Genomic DNA, 21,575 nt, shown 5'->3' with positions numbered 1-21,575 from the left:
ATGCTGGAAAATGCATTGTTCATCACCAAACTGTTCATGGATGGTTGGGAGAAGCTGCTCTCAGAAGATGTGTTGGTACCATTCTTTATTCATGGCTGTGTTCTTAGGCAAAATTGTGAGTGAGCCCACTCCCTTGGCGGAGAAGCAACCCGACACATGAATGGTCTCAGGATGCTTTACTGTTGGCATGACACAGGCCTGATGGTAGCGCTCACCTTGTCTTCTCCAGACAAGCTTTTGTCCGGATGCCCCAAACAATCGGAAAGGGGATTCATCAGAGAAAATGACTTTACCCCAGTCCTCAGCATCCCAATCCCTGTACCTTTTGCAGAATATCAGTCTGTCCCTGATGTTTTTCCTGGAGAGAAGTGGCTTCTTTGCTGCCTTTTTGACACCGGGCCATCTGAATCAACTTTAGGAGATGGTCCTGGCACATGCTGGACTTTCTTGGGCTCCCTGAAGCCTTCTTCACATCAATTTAACTGCTCTCCTTGAAGTTCTTGATGATCCGACAAATGGTTGATTTAGGTGCAATCTTACTGGCAACAATATCCTTGCCTGTGAAGCCCTTTTTATGCAAAGAAACTATGACGGCACGTGTTTCCTTGCAGGTAACCATATTTGACACAGGAAGAACAATGATTCCAAGCACCACCCTCCTTTTGAAGCTTCCAGTCTGCTAATCAAACTCAATCAGCATGACAGAGTCAACACTCACACCTGTGTTAATGAGAGAATCACTGACATGTCAGCTGGTCCTTTGTGGCAGGGCTGAAATGCAGTGGAAATGTTTTTGGGGGATTCAGTTCATTTGCATGGCTAAGAGGGACTTTGCAATTAATTGCAATTCATATGATCACTATTCATAACATTCTGGAGTATATGAAAATTCCCATCATACAAACTGAGGCAGCAGGCGTTGTGAAAATTAATATTTGTGTCATTCTCAAAACTTTTGGCCACGACTGTACAGATGAAATGCTTGAATTCGCAAAACTGCTCAGCGGGGCGTTTCTCCAACAGGGGCTCAACATGTTTATTGTCCGTCAAGCACAACATTGAATGGAAAATATAAGTTGGCCGCCCCATGCATTCACCAACAGGAATAAGGAAGACTAGAGGGAGAAACTACTGGTTAAATAGTCAAGGGTGCTAATGAGCAAAGTGAAGACAGGTGAGGTGAGTGGCAATGGAGGGACGTGGTCAGAGGTTATGGGTGAGGACATGAGCATTCACAACAGTAACAGTAGCATTGGCAAGTGTTCATGTATCCCTGGAACCAGGGTTGTGTTCATTAGGGCCCACATCAGAAAACAATTTAAAACAACGGAAAGCAACAATAAGCCCTGTTTCAGTCAGTTGTCTTGCATTTGTTGCCTAATGAATACAACCAGTGTTCCAGTGGCCTAACCTCATCGGAGGGCCGTCGGCGCAGGCAGTTGGGCTCGTAGTTGTTGAGGCGCAGCACCTGGATGGCTCTTTTGATGCTGAGGTGGTGGAGTACACTGCCCACCTTCAGAGACAACAGGTCATCCTAACAGAGGACACACAGGAACAAGAAAGTTAAGAGTAATGTCAGGTGAGACGGAAAAAGCCGTCAGAAGCCCTCAGTTGAGTTAGTGATGAGTTTTTCATTAAGCAAAGAAAAAAACCTACTACCCAGCAGGTAAAGTCATATAATCTGATGAGATTCTATATGGTTGTCTTGACCGAAGTAATATCAAGATAATACCGTTTTTTTCCCCAATCGCGTTGCTGCTATTTTCACAAGTATGCAGTGAATTCTCAAAAGTCTAGTACAAAATGGCAAACTGGTAACACTTGTAACGCAGTAAGTCTTATATTCAAAATATAGGTATGTGAAATACCATGAGAACAGTTTGATTTAATCACTGAAACAATATCTTCTCAATTTACTTGTTTTAACAACCAGTTAATCCAATAGCAAAGAAAGTATATGCTACAGTACTGTAAATGATAGTACATTACACTGTTTTCACAGTATGCAATACACCCGTCATAATTGACTGGAAATATAATTTCTATCCCATGTTTAATCAAAGGTGTGATCATTAAAGACATCTTTCACAATCATTGATTTGAATGGTGGTGGACCATTCAAATGAAATTGTATGTCACATGTGCCGAATACAGTGAAATGCTGACTTACAAGCCCTTAACCAACAATGCTTGAATAAGTTAAGATTTTAAAATAAGTGTTAAGTGAAAAAAAAAAATAGATAAGTAAAAAATTGAAAATATAAGTAACAAATAATTAAACAGTAGCAGCAAAATAACAAGCAAGGCAAAATACAGGTGGTACCGGTACAGAGTCAATGTGCGGGGGCACCGGTTAGTTGAGATAATATCTACATGTAGGTAGTTACTAAAGTGACTCTGCATTCATTATAAACAGAGAGTAGCAGCAGAGTAAGAGAGGCGTCTGAGTAGCCCTTGGATTAGCTGTTCAGCAGTCTTATGGCTTGGGGGTAGAAGCTGTTAAGAAGCCTTTTGGACCTCGACTTGGCGCTCCGGTACCGTTTGTCGTGTTGTAGCAGAGAGAACAGTCTATGACTAGGGTGCCAGGAGTCTGACAATTTTTAGGGCATTCCTTTGACAGAGGGTCCTTTTGAGGATGAGGACCCATGCCGAATCGTTTGTCTCCTGAGGGGGAAATAGGCTTTGTTGTGCCCTCTTCATGACTGTCTGGGTGTGTTTGGACCATGATAGTTTGTTGGTAATGTGGACATCAAGGAACTTGAAGCTCTCAACCTGTTCCACGACAGCCCCGTCAATGACAAAATGGGGTGTGCTCGGTCCTCCTTTTCCTATAGTCAACAATCATCTCCTTTGTCTTGATCACATTGAGGGAGAGGATGTCCTGGCACCACAAGACCATGTCCTGACCTCCTCCTTATAGGCTCTCATCGTTGATCAGGCTGTTGTTTGCCGAAACTTGATGGTGTTGGAGTTGTGCCTGGCAATGCAGTCATGACTGAACAGGGAGTACAGGAGAGGACTGAGCACCCACCCCTGAGGAGGCCCCGTGTTGAGGATCAGCATGGCGGATGTGTTGTTCTCTACTCTTACCACCTGTGACGGCCTGTCAGGAAGTCCAAGATCCAGTTGCAGAGGGAGGTGTTTAGTCCCAGGGTCCTTAGCTTAGTGATGAGCTAAGAGGGCACTATGGTGTTTAACGCTGAGCTGTCGTCAATGAGTAGCATTCTCACATACAGTTGAAGTCAGAAGTTTACATAGACATTACGCAAATACATTACTCAGTTTCACAATTCCTAACATTTAATCCTCGTAAAAATTCCCTGTCTTAGGTGTTAGGATCACCACTTTATTTTGAGAATGTGAAATGTCAGAATAATAGTAGAGAGAATTACTTATTTTAGCTTTTATTTCTTTCATCACATTCCCAGTGAGTCAGACGTTTACATACACTCAATTAGTATTTGGTAGCATTGCCTTTAAAATTGTTTAACTTGGGTCAAACGTTTTGGGTAGCCTTCCACAAGCTTCCCACAATAAGTTGGGTGAATTTTGGCCCATTTCTCCTGACAAAGCTAGTGTAACGGAGTCCGGTTTGTAGGCCTCCTTGCTCGCACACACTTTTTCACTTTTCAAATTCATGGGATTGAGGTCAGGACTTTGTGATGGCCACTCTAATACCTTGACTTTGTTGTCCTTAAGACATTTTGCCAAAACTTTGGAAGAATGCTTGGGGTCATTGTCCATTTGGAAGACCCATTTGTAACCAAGCTTAAACTTTCTGACTGATGTCTTGAGATGTTGCTTCAATATATCCACAATTCTCCTACCTCACGATGCCATCTATTTTGTGAAGTGCACCAGTCCCTCCTGAAGCAAAGCACCCCCACAACATGATGCTGCCACCCCCGTGCTTCACGATTGGGATGGTGTTCTTCAGCTTGCAAGCATCCCCCTTTTTCCTCCAAACATAACGATGGTCATTATGGCCAAACAATTCTATTTTTGTTTCATCAGACAAGATTACATTTCTCAAAAAATAATGATAATTGTCCCCATGTGCAGTTGCAAACCGTAGTCTGGCTTTTTCATGCCGGTTTTGGAGCAGTGGCTTCTTCCTTGCTGAGCGGCCTTCCAGGTTATGTCGATATAGGACTGGTTTTACTGAGGATACAGATACTTTTGTACCCGTTTCCTCCAGCATCTTCACAAGGTCCTTTGCTTTTCTGGGATTGATTTTTTGCACTGTTCTCATCGACATTGCAGTCAATTCCCTCATTGTTCATTCGCCTGGTGAACAAATGGTTGGCATGGTGAATCCAAACCTGACATTGGTCTGGATTGATGTCATCGCATGCCTCACCCATGGCCTGGAGGAGAGTTGCATGCTAATACAGATGGCAATCATACACCTACCTGTATTGTAATCACGCATTGTATTGGACTCACTGTTGTCCCATTGGATAAAAGCATCTTTTAAGTAAATGGCCCATTTTACAGTAATAAAGTACTGTATTGGCTAATTACATTTTAGTAAAGTAGTGTAAACCCCCCATCAAAAAGACCCCAGCAACTCCATTTTGGAAACATGTTTACTGTACACACACACACAGTACCTTCGGAAAGTATTCAGACTTGTTCCACATTTTGTTAGGTTACAGCCTTATTCTCATCAATCTACACACAATACCCCATAATGACAAATAAAAAAGAGAAAAGATGAATAAATATCACATTTATGTAAGTATTCAGACCCTTTACTCAGTACTTTTTGAAGCACCTTTGGCAGCAATTACAGCCTTGAGTCTTCTTGGGTGTGACACTACAAGCTTGGCACAAATGTATTTGGGGAGTTTCTCTCATTCTTCTCTGCAGATCCTCTCAAGCTCTGTCAGGTTGGATGGGGAGCGTTGCTGCACAGCTATTTTTAAGTCTCTCCAGAGATGTTTGTTCAGGTTCAAGTCCGGAGTCTGGCTGGGCCACCCAAAGCCACTCCTGCGTTGTCTTGGCTGTGTGCTTAGGGTCGTTGTCCTGTTGGAAGGTGAACCTTGGCCCCAGCCTGAGCACTCTGGAGCAGATTTTCATCAAGGATCTCTCTGGTACTTTGCTCCGTTCATCTTTGCCTCGATCCTAACTAGTCTCCAAGTCCCTGCCACTGGAAAAAACACCACAGAATATTGCTGGTGGTGACCAAGCTTCACCGTAGGGATGGTGCCAGGTTTCCTCCAGACGTGACGCTTGGCCTTCAGGCCAAAGAGTTCAGTCTTGGTTTCATCAGACCAGAGAATCTTGTTTCTTTAGGTGCCTTTTGGAAAATTCCAAGCAGGCTGTCATGTAACTTTTACTGAGGAGTTGCTTCCGTCTGGCCACTCTACAATAAAGGCCTGATTGGTGGTGTCCTGCAGAGATAGTTGTCCTTCTGGAAGGTTCTTATCTCCACAGAGGAACTATAGAGCTCTGTCAGAGTGCACATTGAGTTCTTGGTCACCTCCCTGACCAAGACCCTTCTCTCCCGATTGCTCTAGGAAGAGTCTTGGTGGTTCCAAACTGTATTGACGGTGGTGCTGGTTGTCCTTTCTCGCTGTAACTAAGAAAGTAATACATGGTACTAGAAGTGGAAATCATGTTTTTTTCTGTGAATGTTGGAGTTTATGTAAGTGCAATGGATATAATCAAGCCAACAGAGGCTTTGATCCTGGATGGGAATGTGAATGCGAATTGGAAAACATTTCGGCAGCGGTTTTTGCTGTATATGTCTGCCATTGGAGTTACGAAGGAGCCGGATTAATGTAAAGTTGCTATTTTTCTTACTATAGCGGGTACCCAGGCAATCGATATATTCAATACCTTCACGTTTGCAAATGAGGAGGATAAAGACAAGTTCACGGAGGAACTGGATCAGTTTGATGCATATTGTTCACCTAAGAAGAACGAGACATATGAATGTTGTGTTTCACTGTCGTATACAACAGCAAGGTGAAAAGTTTCACTTCAGTCATTCTTACTGATTTGAAATTAAAAGCACAGACGTAATTTTGTAGACCTAACCTCATCTATGCTTCAAGATAAGACTGTGTTTGGTATAAATGACTCCAGAGTTATAGAAAGATTTCTGAGGGAAAGTGAGTTACATTTGGACACTGTAGTAAAAATATATATCAGGCGAATGCATTGGATATTGTAGATAAGGACACAAGGGGGCGCTATGAGCAAAGGATTCACAAGCAATATGAATCTAACAGGTGTGGCACCAGGCACCAGAACAGGAAGTGTCCTGCATTTGTGACATTTCGCTACAAGTGCAAGGGGAAAAAAACATTTTTGGAAAAATGTGTATTGCAAAGGACAAGTATGGGGGACAAAATGTTCACACTATTGAAATGGAGGAGAATGAACAAAGTGATTTGTTTGTGGACACTGAGGACACAAAGGGGTGCATGGAGGATGGGCAAGAACCATCACAGGTCCATACTATAGCTAGTGACCATTGGGTTAAACCACTAGTGGTCAATGGTACAATTTTGACCTTAAAGCTGGATACAGGAGCTAAAGTCAACCTAATTAATATGAGGGATGTTCATGAGTTAAAGCACAAACCAGTCATCATGCAAAAGGCTGTGGCTCTCAAGGCGTACAATGGCCACGCAATTGAGACTAAAGTTTTGTGTCGGCTAACTGTAAAGCGAAAAACAAGAAGCCACACACTTATGTTTGTGATTGTACCAGAGGGGCATGATTCTCTCTTGGGGAATACAGCATGTGAGTCGTTGAGACTGGTTAAGAGAGTGTACACCATTAATGACTGACTGGCTGCACAGGGTTCAACGGGTGACAAGTAATCAAAATGGTGAGGAGCTGTGTTCACAGGATTTGGAGCCTCTCCTTCACTTAATTACCCTCACAGAGAATAGCCAAGCCAGTGATTCATGCACCGCGCAGAGTACTGGTGCCACTACGGAAGGATTTAAAGGAGGAGTTGGGAAGAATGGTCAAACTCCATGTGCTCGTGAAAACAGAGGAGCCAATCAACTGGGTCAATTTCATGGTGTTGTTCGGAAAAGGAATGGCGATCTGAGAGTGTGTATGGACCCCGAAGACCTTCATAAATGTATCAAAAGGAGCATTTTAAGATTCTTAAGAGGGATGAGATAGTGTGTGAAATGGCTGGCGCACATTATTTCTCCAAGTTGGATGCTTCAAATGGATTCTGGCAGGTGAGGTCGGATGCAGCCAGCACCAAGTTTTATACAGTCAATACCCTCTTTGGAAGGTTACCTTTTGGCATAAGTTCTGCCCCTGAGCTCTTTCCCAAGGCCATGGAAAGGGTCATTGAGGGGTTAGAGGGAGTTTGTGTGTGTGTTGATGATTTCCTGGTCTGGGGGTCCACTATTCAGGAACAAAATGAGCGGTTGGAAAATAATCTGCAGAGGGTTCAGAAGCATGGTTTGAAGCTAAATCGGGCTAAACGTCAGTTTTGTTTGAAGCAAATCACATTTCTTGGGGATAGGCCATCATTGGAGAGTGTGCAGTCTGATCATACCAAGGTCAATGCGGTGAGGAAGATGGCTAATCCAACAGATAGGAAAGATATTTAGCAGGTTTTTGGGTATGGTCAATTATTTGGGAAAGTTTGTACAAAATCTGTCAGCTAAAACAGTGAACTTAAGGACACTCCTTCAGGACAAGACAGAGTTCTCGTGGAACAGAGAACATGAAAGAGTGGAACAATGTAAAGAACATTTTGGCTGACTAGCAAGTGCTAACTTTTCTCGAACCTGACAAGGCTTACAAAGGTGACCATGGACGCCTCCATCAAGGTGTGTGGAAGCCTGTGGCTTATGTGGCCCGTTCTTTGACTGATGCCGAGAAGTGTTATGCTCAAATAGAAAAGGAGCGCCTAGGGTTGGTCGTAAGAAGTTCCACTGTTACATTTACGGCGTAAAGGTGATTCTAGAAACAGACCATGAACCCCTTACTCCAATCTCTCAAAACAATCTGAACGGCATGCCTCTTCGTCTTCGAAGGATGTTGATTAGATTGCAACGCTATGCTTTTGTTCTAACCAATGTGCCTGGGTCAACTTTAGTGGTAGCAGATGCCCTCTCAAGGGCTCCATTTGTGGTGGCCCAAATCAGCCTCAATCAGGAGTCTATGGAGGAAGAGGTTTCCTTGCATGTGGATATGGTCATGGAGTCACTTCCTGTTTCAGAGCAGCAACGACAGAGAATAGTTTTAGAGATGACAACAGATCCCATTCTTTGCAAGGTGATCCATAATCTGGAAAATGGCTATCAAGAAGGCTCTTGTAAGCAGAGCTGTCAGTGGTCAATTGTGTGCTGTTGAAGAATAACAGAATGGTGATACCTGCTTTAATGCGTCAGGAGATGCTAAAGAGAGTAAATGAAGGACATCTGGGAGCTGAGAAATGTAAGCGAAGGGCCAGAGTCCCTTTATTGACCAAATATAAATTCTGACATTGAGCAAATGGTGGGCAATTTCATTAGACAGCCTAAGGAGCCCATGGTTATGGGAGAGGTACCCACCACAGCCTGGGAAAAGGTTGGAGTCGACTTGTTTCACTGCAATGGTAAGGACTATTTGTTGACTATCGACTACTTGTCAAATTACCCTGAAATTGAACTCTTGTCCAGCAAAACAGCAAAGACTGTCATTTTGCACTTGAAATAATGTTTTGCTAGGCATGGGATTCCCCCTAGTGGCTGTTTCTGATAATGCACCTGAGTTTGCTTGCAGTGAGTTTTAGATGTTTGCAGAGCATTTTGAGTTCAGACATATAACCTCTAGTCTGCTATATCCTAAAAATAATGGGAAGGCTGAAAAAAGGTGTGCAAATCATGAAGGGACTCTTTAAAAAAGTCAGCACACAGTGGGACTGATCAATACTTGGCTTTATTGTCTTACAAAACAGCGCCCTTGGAATGTGGCCGGTCACCTGCAGAAATCTTAAAATGGGACGCAAGTTGCGTTCCAGGTTGTCTAGTTTCTGCCTGAATGACTGTCATTAGCTGTGAATGATAGGGCCCTACATCTGAAGGCAAGACACAAATTCTACTATAACAAAACTGCTAGAGAGTTGTTACAGTTGGCAGCTCAGGATGTGGTTCGAGTTCGGGAACCGAATTCATGGGATAGAAAGGCTACTGTATTGGAGGTTGCGCCTTGATCATATACAGTCAGGACAGAAGATGAGTCTGTGTATCGGCGCAATAGACAAAACCTTTTGAGAACACAGGAGACGTTTGAGGACACCGGCATACTGCCACTGGACTCCAAAGAATGGAGAACAAGTGGGGATATGACAGAAGGTACTAGGAGTGGCCAGAAGCTTCAAACACAGAGCCTTAGACCCTGCACAGGTCTGAGAGGGCCAGCAGGCCTCCAGAAAGACTGAATATTCAGTGGTGATGTTTAATGGACCAAAGACTGACTCATTGTGTTGGGGTTTGTTTTGATATGTTCATGATTGACTATTGGAAAACAAAGAAGAATTGATATTTGTGAATTGGCATTACTTGTTGATGAAATGTGTATGTTTGTCAATTTAAAAAAAAACACATATAGATGAAGATAAAAAAAAGGGGTTGATGGGGTTCTGAGTGATGGTTTATGACACTCTTATGACACCTGTGGTATATGTGAGGCAATGGTGGAATAACATTACAACTCGTTAACTATGATTGACGGTGCTGGTTGTCTTTGCTCGCTGTAATTAACAAAGTAATACACAAACTTCTTCCATTTAAGAATGATGGAGGCCACTGTGTTCTTGGTGACCTTCAATGCTGCAGAAATGTTTTGGTACCCTTCCCTGAGCTCTATGAATTCCTTCAACCTCATGGCTTGGTTTTTGCTCTGACATGCGCTGTCAACTGTGGGACCTTATATAGACAGGTGTTTGCCTTTCCAAATCATGCTCGATTAATCTAATTTACCACAGGTGGACTCCAATGAAGTTGTAAAAGCATCTCAAGGATAATCAATGGAAACAGGATGCACCTGAGCTCAATTTTCAGTCTAATTGCAAAGGGTCCGGATACTTACGCAAATAAGGTCATTTTTGTTTTATTATTCATACATTTGCAAAAATGTCTAAAAACCAGTGTTTCCTCTGTCATTACGGGGTATTGGGTGTAGATTGCTGAGGATTTTTTAAATTGATTTAATCACTTTTAGGATACGGTTGTAACGTAACAAAATGTGCAAAAAGTCAATGGGTCTGAATACTTCCCGAAGGCACTGTACTTGTGAGAATTGTACGAAAGCGATGGAAAAAAACAAATAGTAGTGTGGTGCATGGCAAGTGTTTTTGTGAGCAGTCTTAAATCAAGCCATTGTGTAGTGATTGCATCCAGAGGGTAAGACTATGCCTTCTCCAGTGTTACTAATCCACGCTGTTCAGTCTGTTCAGCCTAATGTGAACTAGCAGTGTGATCATTATGCCCAGAGACATACGACATATATCTCTATCTGTGACTCTGATCAGACCCATGCATGGCCTGAGGACAGGAATATTGGTGGGTGTGTGTGTGCGCGAGCATCAGTCGGTCTGACTCACTACTGTCATATAGTGCAGCATGCGGCCGTCCACCCTCCCTTCATCAAACTGGGTCTTATACTGAGGCAGGCCAATGTCATCCAGCCATCCTGAGGAAGGAGACGAGAGAGGGGTGGGAGAAGGCGAGAGGGGGAGAGAAGGCGAGAGAGGGCAAGAAAGAGAGTGAGATTTGCCAACCTGCCAGTCAATTTTGCCATCAGAAATCAAACAATCAAACTTTCATTTTGAGAGCATTTGAATCAAATTTATAACTAGTAAATTGGATTACAATGAATTCAAAACGCCCACCACATAATTTAGACAACATGAGATGACGTAAGGCATAGTAAAACCCCAGTATAAAACCTTGACCCCATACTGGCAGTTCATCTACTCACTGGTCACCCAGTTGTAGTCCAGTTTGCCCTTATTGTCATCCTCCTCAGAGCCCAGAGCCTGCAGGGCCAGTTGGAGCTTCTTCCTGTGCAGCGGGTGTTTGATGCCCAGCTCCTAAACACACACGTATGTGCAAACGCACACACAGAGAGAACAACCACCCAAAGTCAGTGTATTATACACCACACCCCCAGGGCAGAACAGAGACACAGTTAGCCTGACAACAAGGATTACTTCCATCCATTTGATTAACTGCCTACAAAGTACAGTATGTTTGGCCAGAGTGGCTACAGAGTAAAAAAAGAGGCAGGTTCAAAATAAAAGTGCTGTGAATATTTGATGGAATATATGGGATCTGAACATGTGAAATCTGATGCTGAGATGCACCGGGCTTCAACAATTCTGCCATAATATAGAATACTTTTATATGAATGAACAAATTACACAGAGTATACAAAACATTAAAAACATCTGCTCTTTCCATGACAGACTGACCATATGACAGCTATGATCCCTTATTGATGTCACTTGTTAAATCCACTTCAAATCAGTGTAGAAGGAAAAACAATATTGATTTTTAAGCCTTGAGACATGGACTGTGTATGTGTGCCATTCAGAGGGTGAATGGGCAAGACTGAAGATTCAAGTGCTTTTGAATGGGGTATGTTAGTAGGTGCCAGGCGCACCGGTTTGTATCAAGAACTACAACGCTCCTAGGGTTTTTCACGCTCAACAGTTTCCTGTGTGTATCAAGATTGGTCCACCATCCAAAGGACATCAAGCCAACTTGACACAACTTTGGGAAGCATTGGAGAAAATATGGGCCAGAATCCCTGTGGAACGCTTTCAACACCTTGGGCAAAAGGGGGTGCAACTCAATATTAGGAAGTTTCTAAAGTTCCTAATGTTTTGTACACTCAGCGTATATTGAAAATACTGTGATTGAAGAACAATTGTTGAGAGATGAAATAATGTACCGTAATTTCCGGACTATAAGCCGCCACTTTATTCCCACACTTTGAACCTCGCGGTTTATACAACGACGCGGCTAATTTATGGATTTTTCCCGCTTTCACAAGATTCATGCCGCCAAAAAACTGAGCACCGTCACATCAAGTGACATAAATCAAGCTCGCTCAAACTTCCCATCATTCTGATTACGGTAGTAATTTTGTCACCCTCATCATGGCAAAGACACGGAGAAATGCATATGATGCAGCTTTCAAGTTGAAGGCGATTGATCTGCCTGTTGGAAAAGGAAATAGAGCTGCTGCACGGGAGCTTGGCCTTAATGAGTCGATTATAAGACTTTGTAAACAGCAGCGTGAGGAACTGACTCAGTGCAAAAAGACAACAAACATTTCAGAGGGAAGAAAAGCAGATGGTCCAAAGTATTTGCAGCCACTCGACATCAGTGTAAGTCGTGCATTTAAGGTGGCGCTCCTTGTTCAGTGGGAGGCTTGGATGACAAGTGGGGAGAAATCCTTCACTAAAACGGGCCGGGCCGCATGCGAAGAGCAACTTAAGGTAAAGTCTGCCAGTGGGTCCTGACAGCGTGGAGCATTGTCAAAAAATCCACTATCATCAACGGGTTTCGAAAGGCTGGACTGCTGCGTGTTGAAGGGGCAGCATGAGCTCAGCGGGGTATTTGCCCCCGGATGAAAGTGACGAGAGCGACAATGAAAACGATCCAACATCGGATGAAGCAATTCAACTCCGACACCGAAGGAGATGACTTCAGTGGTTTCAGTGCACAGGAGGAGGAAGATAGTGACCAATGACTTTCTTGGTAGGCTACTGTTTAATTTTTGTTACAAGCCGTGTTTCGTTAAAGCCTATTTATTTTTGTTACAAGCCGTGTTTCGTTTAAAGGCTGTGTAAAGTTCATTTGTTTCAATGTACCGGTAGGCACCTGCGGTTTATAGACATGTGCGGCTTATTTATGTACAAAAATACATATTTTTTTATAATTCAGTGGGTGCGATTTATATTCGGGTGCGCTGAATAGTCCAGCAATTACGGTAATCACTTTTTACCTGGTTAAAGTTGTTTACTCTAAATTCAGACTGGAGTATTCTTTTAATACTCATACTTTTTACTCAAACACCCGCGACCCATTCAAAACGTACCGCGACCCATTCAAAACGTACCGCGACCCATTCAAAACGTACCGCGACCCATTCAAAACGTACCGCGACCCATTCAAAACGTACCGCGACCCATTCAAAACGTACGGCGACCCATTCAAAACGTACCGCGACCCATTCAAACGCGTACCGCGACCCATTCAAAACGCATCGCGACCCATTCAAAACGCATACGCGGCCCATTCAAACGCATCAGCGACCCATTCAAAACGTACCGCGACCCATTCAAAACGTACCGCGACCCATTCAAAACGTACCGCGACCCAAATTTGGGTTCTTACCCACCAGCTGAGAATCGCTGCCTTACAGGATTATTTGTCTGATTGTTAAGGTCCTTAAGTATGGTACAATAATACATAGCCTCTGGCTTTGACTTCATCAATAGGTGCTTCAACCCTGAGCCTAATGGTGCGAAAATGCCTCATAGGGGATCAATTAAGCAATAAGGCCCGAGGAGATGTGGTATATGGCCAGTATACCACGGCTACGGGCTGTTCTTAAGCACAGCAGTAAAAATGAAGTATAGCAGTAAAAATAAACGTTGTGTCATACCCGTGGTATACGGTGTGCGTTTCTTTCACCTATAGATTATTCTGTTTCCCAGTAAACAGCACCCTACCGACAAAAATCTCTAAAACGATGCCGAATGACAATTATTTTCAAGACACTGGTCAAAGACCCAAACGAGATTACTTTGAATACAGCCAAAGGAAACTTGATAAGATAATTGTATCGGAGTCCCTTTTTGACACCCCGGGGGGCAATTCTGACCTCTCGAAAGAACTGTTACATTTATCTAAGTGCCAGACGAGAATGCATCTACATATAGTCACTCCACTCAGGTGGCAAAAAGAACCATCATTGGGACAGCGCACAGATGATTTCTGTGAGCACTGGTGTGCCATCCTGAACAAATGCTCGATTGAGTTAAAGACATGAATTGTTTACATTAATCGTTGATTTGACTGAAATGGATAACACGATTAAAGAGAAACGCACAGCTCTGCAAGGAGCTGTGAATGATGATGGCATATTCAATGAACTGATGAAAACTAACCAAGCGCTCCAGGACAAGCTGTCTACAGAAATAAAGGAACTTAAAAATCAGGAAATTCAACCAAGACAAAAAAGACAAGTCCAAGGACAAAGTCTACTTCTGGAGAAACACTGATAAAAGAGGTCCTTGCTCCTCCTCTCCATGACAGACGCAGGAGGGCTGCCGCTTACGTCTATCCACCCCCATCTGACCAACTTTCCACAACCTGCACCTCATCTGCTTCCAGTGCCAGTTTTTTATCCAACGAGAGACTGGGCCAACATTAGAGCCGAGGTGGCCGGGGGCACGTGCACCGACGAGATGCAGCACCCGACAGGGTAAGAAGAAACGATTACCAGAGGCAGAGGGGACCATTCACACGTTCCCAGATCCCAGAGTGTTTTTAATTTATCAAGCAAGATATTGAGCCCTGCCCATGTCTCCTTGCTTAATAAGGGTTATCTTTTGTGCCTACAACTCAGTGCAACAATTTTGATGTTATGGTAGACATGTTTAAGTTTTTTAGAAACATCCGTTTTAAGGGGATACTTTAGCTCCCCTAATCGTGATATTTCTACTGAACATGTAGGTTGCTCACCTGCACATACTACGACTCCTTTTAGAAGTAAGAGTTATTTTATACCTTCAGCCAATCACAATCACTCTATTGAGACATATTGCAGACTTGTTGAAAAATATGTTGTTCATCTCCTTACGAACAAACATGAGTACATATCTTTCCATAATTTACCGAAGGATGAAAAACAAGTTTTGCTTGATTGACAAATTCGATATGTCAGTCCTTACCCGCCCTGCTGATAAGGGTGGGTCAGTTGTACTCATGGATAGGACAGTTTATGTAAATGAATGTCATAGACAGCACCTTTTACAACAAACTCAGAAGTGACCCCACTGCCCAATTTCAGAACATGATCTTTACTGTCCTAGATGGTTATTTAAGTTCTGGTCAGATAACCAAAAAATAACATTACTTTTTGGCTATTCAACACCCTAAAATTGCCACTTTCTATACTACCCAAAATTACACAAGAATGTTACAAAACCTCCAGGGCGCCCTATTGTTGCGGGCATTGATGGAGTAACGGCCCCTCTTGACTTTTGTTGACTTTTTTACTAGACCACTCGCAGAACAGCTCCCCTTCCTTTGCAAAGGACACCAGCAGTATGATCTCTATTATTGAATCTCTTGATCCTCTCCCTGATAATAATTTGTTAGTTACTTTTGTTGTTGAGTCGTTATACACTAATATTCCACACGAGGGCAGTATTGAAGCTGTGGAACATTTTCTTCTGCAACGTGACCCTAATGAACTACCTTACAGTGTGTGCATTATAACATTGGCTGAAATGGTACTCACACACAACTACTTCATGTTTCTAAATGATTTCTTTATTCAGACGAAGGGTACTGCTATGGGATCCCCCATGGCTCCTAACTATGCTAATTTGTATGTGGGTTACATGGAGAAACAGTCTATTTTCATTCCTCTCAAAAATGTTCTTGCCTCGGGTCATTATTTGGAAACAGTATATTGATATTTTTGTTCTATGGAGGGGTGATGCAAAACAATAATGCCATTGTGAAAATTCAAAACATGACCCTTTTCAAGGTCAGTGTCCCAAAAATAAGCATTCTTGCATTAGAACTACCCGCTATTCAAAGTGCCCTGAACAAATTAAGGGAATCATTCAAACATTGGCACATTCTAAGATCCGATGATAGTGTCGGTAATGTGCTTTCAGACCTTCCCTTGGTCGTATTCTCGTGGGGCAGAAACCTCAGAGATCAATTGGTAAACTCTGATTTACCACCCCAAGATATCCCTGCACAGTGTGTATTTGCACCCCTTCTGGATGGAAAATACAAATGTAATGGCTGTGCTCAATGCAATGGCACATATAAATGTAGATCCTTCAAACACCCCCAAACAGGGAATCAGATCCCAACCAAAGGTGTTATCACGTGCTCTACACTAAGGCAGTTATTTATCTTATAACTTGTCCTTGTGGTAAAAATGATGTGGGTAAAAAAAAAACGCAAATTAAAAGGACGTATCTCAGAGCACTATTAGGTGTAAAAACTCGACTTACCCAGTTGTGGCCCACTTTTTGGAAGGAAACCACTCAATTTCGTCCCTACGTTATATTGGCATCAAACATGTCACCCTCCCTAGGAGAGGGGGTGACCTCGACAATTTATTGTTAAAACAAGAGGCTGTCTGGATCTTTAATTTAAAGACCATTGCTCCCTTCGGTCTCAACGTAGACTAATCTGAAGCCATTGATGTGATTTTGCTGTCGTAAATGTTTGTAGGCTGATGTAGCCAAATTGTACCTATGATCGTACGCTATCCATTTGTTTTTTTGTATGCAGTTTTAATATGAGAATTAACCAATAATATCCAGCCACACACAGCCATGATTACAGACACCTGTGTCTCTTTTGGCACTACATAAATTAGTCATCCCGCAGTTTGTCATTATACCCTGATGAAGGCAGCTTGTCTGTCGAAACATTGGAGGTAACATTTTTTGCATCTGAGCTCCTAGAGTTTGCAGCTCTCCTTTATTTTTAAGTGTTCCACTCCTCAAGCCAGCACTTCGCCTAAATAGGTGTGCGTTTCTTTCACCTCTAGATTATATGGTTTGATATACCACGGCGGTCAGCTAATCAGCATTCAGGGCTCGAACCACCCAGTTTATAATAACAAATAACATATGGTTGTACTGTAGGTGTACTGCAATGTACTGCAGGTGTTTTTTCATTCCATTTAACCTTTATTCATACAGGTCAATCTCATTGAGATACAATCTCCCCAGCTCAGTTCTCACCCTCTCTAGATCCTGCTGTGAGGCCTGCAGCAGAGTCTGTCCAGAAGAGATCCACACGTGGGCCATGTTCAGGTAGAGTCCCAGTCCCTGCTCCTGCAGCCAGTCACACACCTGCTCCTTGGACCAGCGGGCAAACGGGGTGTCCAGGTCACTACAAGCGAGAGAATTACAGTAGGACACACTAGCTTATATTTTTCTGAATGACTTGACCATTGTAGTTTCGATTTAACTTCCTCATCATCATTAAATGGGAGTGCACTGTGCACACTAACTTGTCGTTTCAAATTAATTCAAGGTGAGTGCACATTCACACTAACGTGTTGGGTGATTGCTGTAGGTCCCGGGACCATCCCAGTCTGGGTCCTGCTGTGGCCCGGACTCCGCCCCTCTTGAACTCGACCGGCTCTGATAGGTTGTCATCCAGGTTGAACGTGGTGGACTGACTTCTCCTCAGCCTTAAAAGGAAAAAAAACACACAAAAAAACAAGAAATAAATTAAGTCTGGTCATGGTTGAAAGTTGTGGAGTAGTGGAGTAACCACTGCAGAAAGCAATTTTTTATACAATAATACATCTCCAAAACATGTTTCTGTTACTTACAGTTGAAGTCGGAAGTTTACATACACTAAGGTTGGAGTCATTCAAACTCGTTTTCAACCACTCCACAAATTTCTTGTTAAACTATAGATTTTGGCAAGTCGGTTAAGACATCTTCTTTGTGCATGACACAAGTAATTTTTCCAACAATTGTTTAGACAAGATCATTTCACTTATAATTCACTGTATCACAATTCCAGTGGGTCAGAAGTTTACATACACTAAGTTGACTGTCTTTGAACAGCTTGGACAATTTCAGAAAATGTCACGGCTTTAGAAGCTTCTGATAGGCTGATTGACATCATTTGAGTCAATTGGCGGTGTACCTGTGGATGTATTTCAAGGCCTACCTTCAAACTCAGTGCCTCTTTGCTTGACATCATGGGAAAATCAAAAAGAAATCAGCCAAGACCTCAGAAAAAAATATTGTAGACCTCCACAAGTCTGGTTCATCCTTGGGAGCAACTTCCAAATGCCTGACGGTACCACGTTCATCTGTACAACAATATTACGCAAGTATAAACACCATGGAACCAAGCAGCCCTCATTACCGCTCAGGAAGGAGATGCGTTCTGTCTCCTAGAGATGAACGTACTTTGGTGCGAAAAGTGCAAATCAATCCCAGAACAACAGCAAAGGACCTTGTGAAGATGCTGGAGGAAACAGCTGCAAAAGTATCTATTTCCACAGTAAAACGAGTCCTATATCGACATAACCTGAAAGGCCGCTCAGCAAGAAAGAAGCCACTGCTCCAAAACCGGCATAAAAAAAGCCAGACTACGGTTTGCAACTGCACATGGGGACAAAGATCGTACTATTTTGGAGCTTTGCTGCAGGAGGGACTGGTGCACTTCACAAAATAGATGGCATCATGAGGTAGGAAAATTATGTGGATATATTGAAGCAACATCTCAAGACATCAGTCAGGAAGTTAAATCTTGGTCGCAAATGGGTCTTCCAAATGGTCCTTCTGTAGCTCAGTTGGTAGAGCATGGCGCTTGTAACGCCAGGGTAGTGGGTTCGATCCCCGGGACCACCCATACGTAGAATGTATGCACACATGACTGTAAGTCGCTTTGGATAAAAGCGTCTGCCAAATGGCATATATTATTTATTATTATATTATAAATGGACAATAAACCCAAGCATACTTCCAAAGTTGTGGCAAAATGGCTTAAGGACAACAAAGTTAAGGTATTGAATATGGCCATTGCATAGCTCTGACCTCAATCCTATAGAAAATGTATGGGCAGAACTGAAAAAGAGTGTGCGGGCAAGGAGGCCTACAAACCTGACTCAGTTAAACCAGCTCTGTCAGGAGGAATGGGCCAAAATTCCCCCAACTTATTGTGGGAAGCTTATGGAAGGCTACCCGAAACATTTGACCCAAGTTAAACAATTTAAAGGCAATGCTACCAAATACTATTTGAGTGTATGTAAACTTCTGACCTCTGGGAATGTGATGAAAGAAATAAAAGCTGAAATAAATCATTTCTCTACTATTATTCTGACATTTCACATTCTTAAAATAAAGTGGTGATCCTAACTGACCTAAAACAGGGAATTTTTACTAGGATTAAATGTCAGGAATTGTGAAAAACTGAGTTTAAATGCATTTGGCTAAGGTGTATGTAAACTTTTGACTTCAGCTATATATTGCAGGCTAAATCAGATTAAGATTAACCAGGGTTGCATTCATTAGCGCACACCGTAGAAAATTGTTTTGGAACAGAAAACGAAAACAAGCATTTTGTATTGGACAAATTCAAGTAATCACTCCCTTTCAGTCAGTGTCCTTCGTTTGGTGTTCCGTACCAATCATCTTTACACTCACTTTCCAAAGAGTGCCTTGATTCCCCTGGACTTCTTCTTGCCCTCGGGAGAGGTAGTGGAGGTCACACTGGTCAGTGTGTTGGTGCTGTCGCTGATGGCTGACCTCTGGGGTAGCCCGGCCAGGTCCAGATGGTCAGTGCCCCCCTCTCGCACGGTCTCAGCTGTACAAACAAGGCATCAGCACCGCCATGCTCCCATGCTGACTGAGGTGACAGCCATGGGGCGTGTCCAAAATTGCACCCTATTTCCTATGTAGTGCATTATATTTGTCCGGGGCTCTGGTTAATAGTACACCGTATAGGGAATAGGGTGCCATTTCAGACAAAACCATGCACAGATATCTGCTTCCCAGGGTCAGAGTATGAGGCAATCCCCAGACAATGAGATCATGGGGATGGCATCAACACTAATACCCTGACAGTCTGGTCTGTTATAACCCGCTAATTAAAAATGTTTTAAATACCCATACAAATCTGTCTGTTTAAGCTAGAGATCTATTCCTTGCATGTGCTACCCGATGTCGGCCTTCCGCATCTGCGGTGGAAAGTGGCAGAGCTACAGCGCTGTTTGTAAGACTCCTTGCCCGTTGACACCCATGTCTGTCTACCTGATGGCTGACATGCCTTCCTATACCTGGTTGTGCCTCTCCCATCGCTCTTTCCCTCTCTTTCTTTGCTGTAAAAGATGCGAGAGTTTGTGTTCTCGAAGTAGACTAGGGCAAATAGTTCTCTGTTGCAAAAATACTGAATCTTAGGAGTCGGATAAAATGTATAGCTAGAGATGTAGCTATGCTGCAGATACAGATCATGCAAACGTTACAGCATCAAAGGGAGCATGTTGAAGAAGGGAGGAGAGTTAAGGATTAAAAACAATTGTTTATAATAGTCATTCATTTACACTACTGCCATTGGGAATGTTGGATATACTTCTTTAAAAATAAAGTTAATAAATATTTTCTAAAATTCTGAACGGTTTGGTCTGCACTCTGTGGGAAGATGAGGCTCTCACGAACACGACGGTGTTCTCCATTTTGTTCTACGACCCCCAAAAGCCCCACGGGACTCGTCTGAAGGTAACCTGCTATGGGTTAAAAACAAAATAAAGGAAATAGGGATGCACGATATATCAGTGAACATATCGGAATTGGACGATATTAGCTAAAAATGCCAACATCGGTAACGGCCCGATGTCCAGTTTAATGCCAATGTGCAAAACCAATGTCAATGCTGATGTGCATAACTATATAAAACGTAGGTACATGACGTAATGACGCCACGTAAAATGTAACACGTGCAACACAGCATTCCTAACCTAGCCCACAATGTCTGCTGTGTGGATCGAGCAGTCAACAAAGCAAGAAGTTATTTGAAAGAGTAAGAACATTTCAGTGAGACAACTCAAAAGGCGAAATCCATTAACACCAAGATAATGGAATTCATTGCCCTTGACAATGAACCGTTCTCTGTCGTGGTGACGTGGGCTTTCACCGACTGGTCGAGCACCGGTACACACTACCAAGTGAAGTGCGCTATTTTTCAGATGTTGCCCTACCGGAGTTACACAGTAATAGAGTCACTGGTATTAGCTTCACGACATACTATGCAATGCCGTTTGAGTCAAAAAGATAAACGTCAAATAACACTATTTGATGTCAAATTAAAGCTTATTTAACACGTCAAATAACACAGTTCTGTTATAGAACGTTGTGTGTTCTGGATTTGCACGTCCACTATCAGTAGCACTGTCAAAGCTGTACAAAAAAAAGTCTACAAACAAGCAAACACCGGCACACACTATGTGTTCACAAATCAACATCTATTTGTCACATGGTTGGCAGATGTTAATGCGAGTGTAGCGAAATGCTTGTGCTTCTAGTTCCGACAGTGTAGTAATATCCAACAACTACCAAACACACACAAATCTAAAAGGGGTGAATGAGAATATGTATATGTAAATATATGGATGAGCGATGGCCAAGCTTCATAGGCACAGTGCAATAGATTGTTTAAAATACAGTATTACATGTGATATGAGTAATGTAAGATATGTAAACATTATTAAAGTGGCATTATTTAGAGTGCATTGTATAAAATGACTAGTGATCCATTTATTAAAGTGGCCAGTGATAGAGTCTCAATGTAGGCAGCAGCCTCTCAGAGTTA

General features: G+C 42.7%; 1 protein-coding gene across 5 annotated transcripts in view; it reads right to left on the bottom strand.

Annotated features, from left to right (window-relative positions):
• Positions 1 to 21,575, bottom strand: part of LOC124002578 (liprin-beta-1-like) — an 80,513-nt gene that overhangs the window by 5,668 nt on the left and 53,270 nt on the right. For all 5 annotated transcript variants that reach the window (XR_006833076.1, XM_046310083.1, XM_046310092.1 and 2 more), the window contains 6 exons: positions 19,415 to 19,574; positions 17,302 to 17,439; positions 16,985 to 17,135; positions 10,951 to 11,062; positions 10,574 to 10,662; positions 1,412 to 1,534 (listed from right to left, as the gene is read on the bottom strand). Coding sequence is in view for 4 of the 5 variants with exons in the window: in XM_046310083.1 (XP_046166039.1) it covers positions 1,412 to 1,534; positions 10,574 to 10,662; positions 10,951 to 11,062; positions 16,985 to 17,135; positions 17,302 to 17,439; positions 19,415 to 19,574 (773 nt within the window). In the remaining variant the exon portion in view is untranslated. The remainder of the gene's footprint in view (positions 1 to 1,411; positions 1,535 to 10,573; positions 10,663 to 10,950; positions 11,063 to 16,984; positions 17,136 to 17,301; positions 17,440 to 19,414; positions 19,575 to 21,575) is intronic.

Source organism: Oncorhynchus gorbuscha, linkage group LG02 (assembly GCF_021184085.1).
Source record: "Oncorhynchus gorbuscha isolate QuinsamMale2020 ecotype Even-year linkage group LG02, OgorEven_v1.0, whole genome shotgun sequence".
Lineage (NCBI taxonomy): Eukaryota > Metazoa > Chordata > Actinopteri > Salmoniformes > Salmonidae > Oncorhynchus > Oncorhynchus gorbuscha.
Note: the sequence above shows the minus strand (reverse complement) of the source record. Positions and strands in the feature narration are given on the sequence as shown.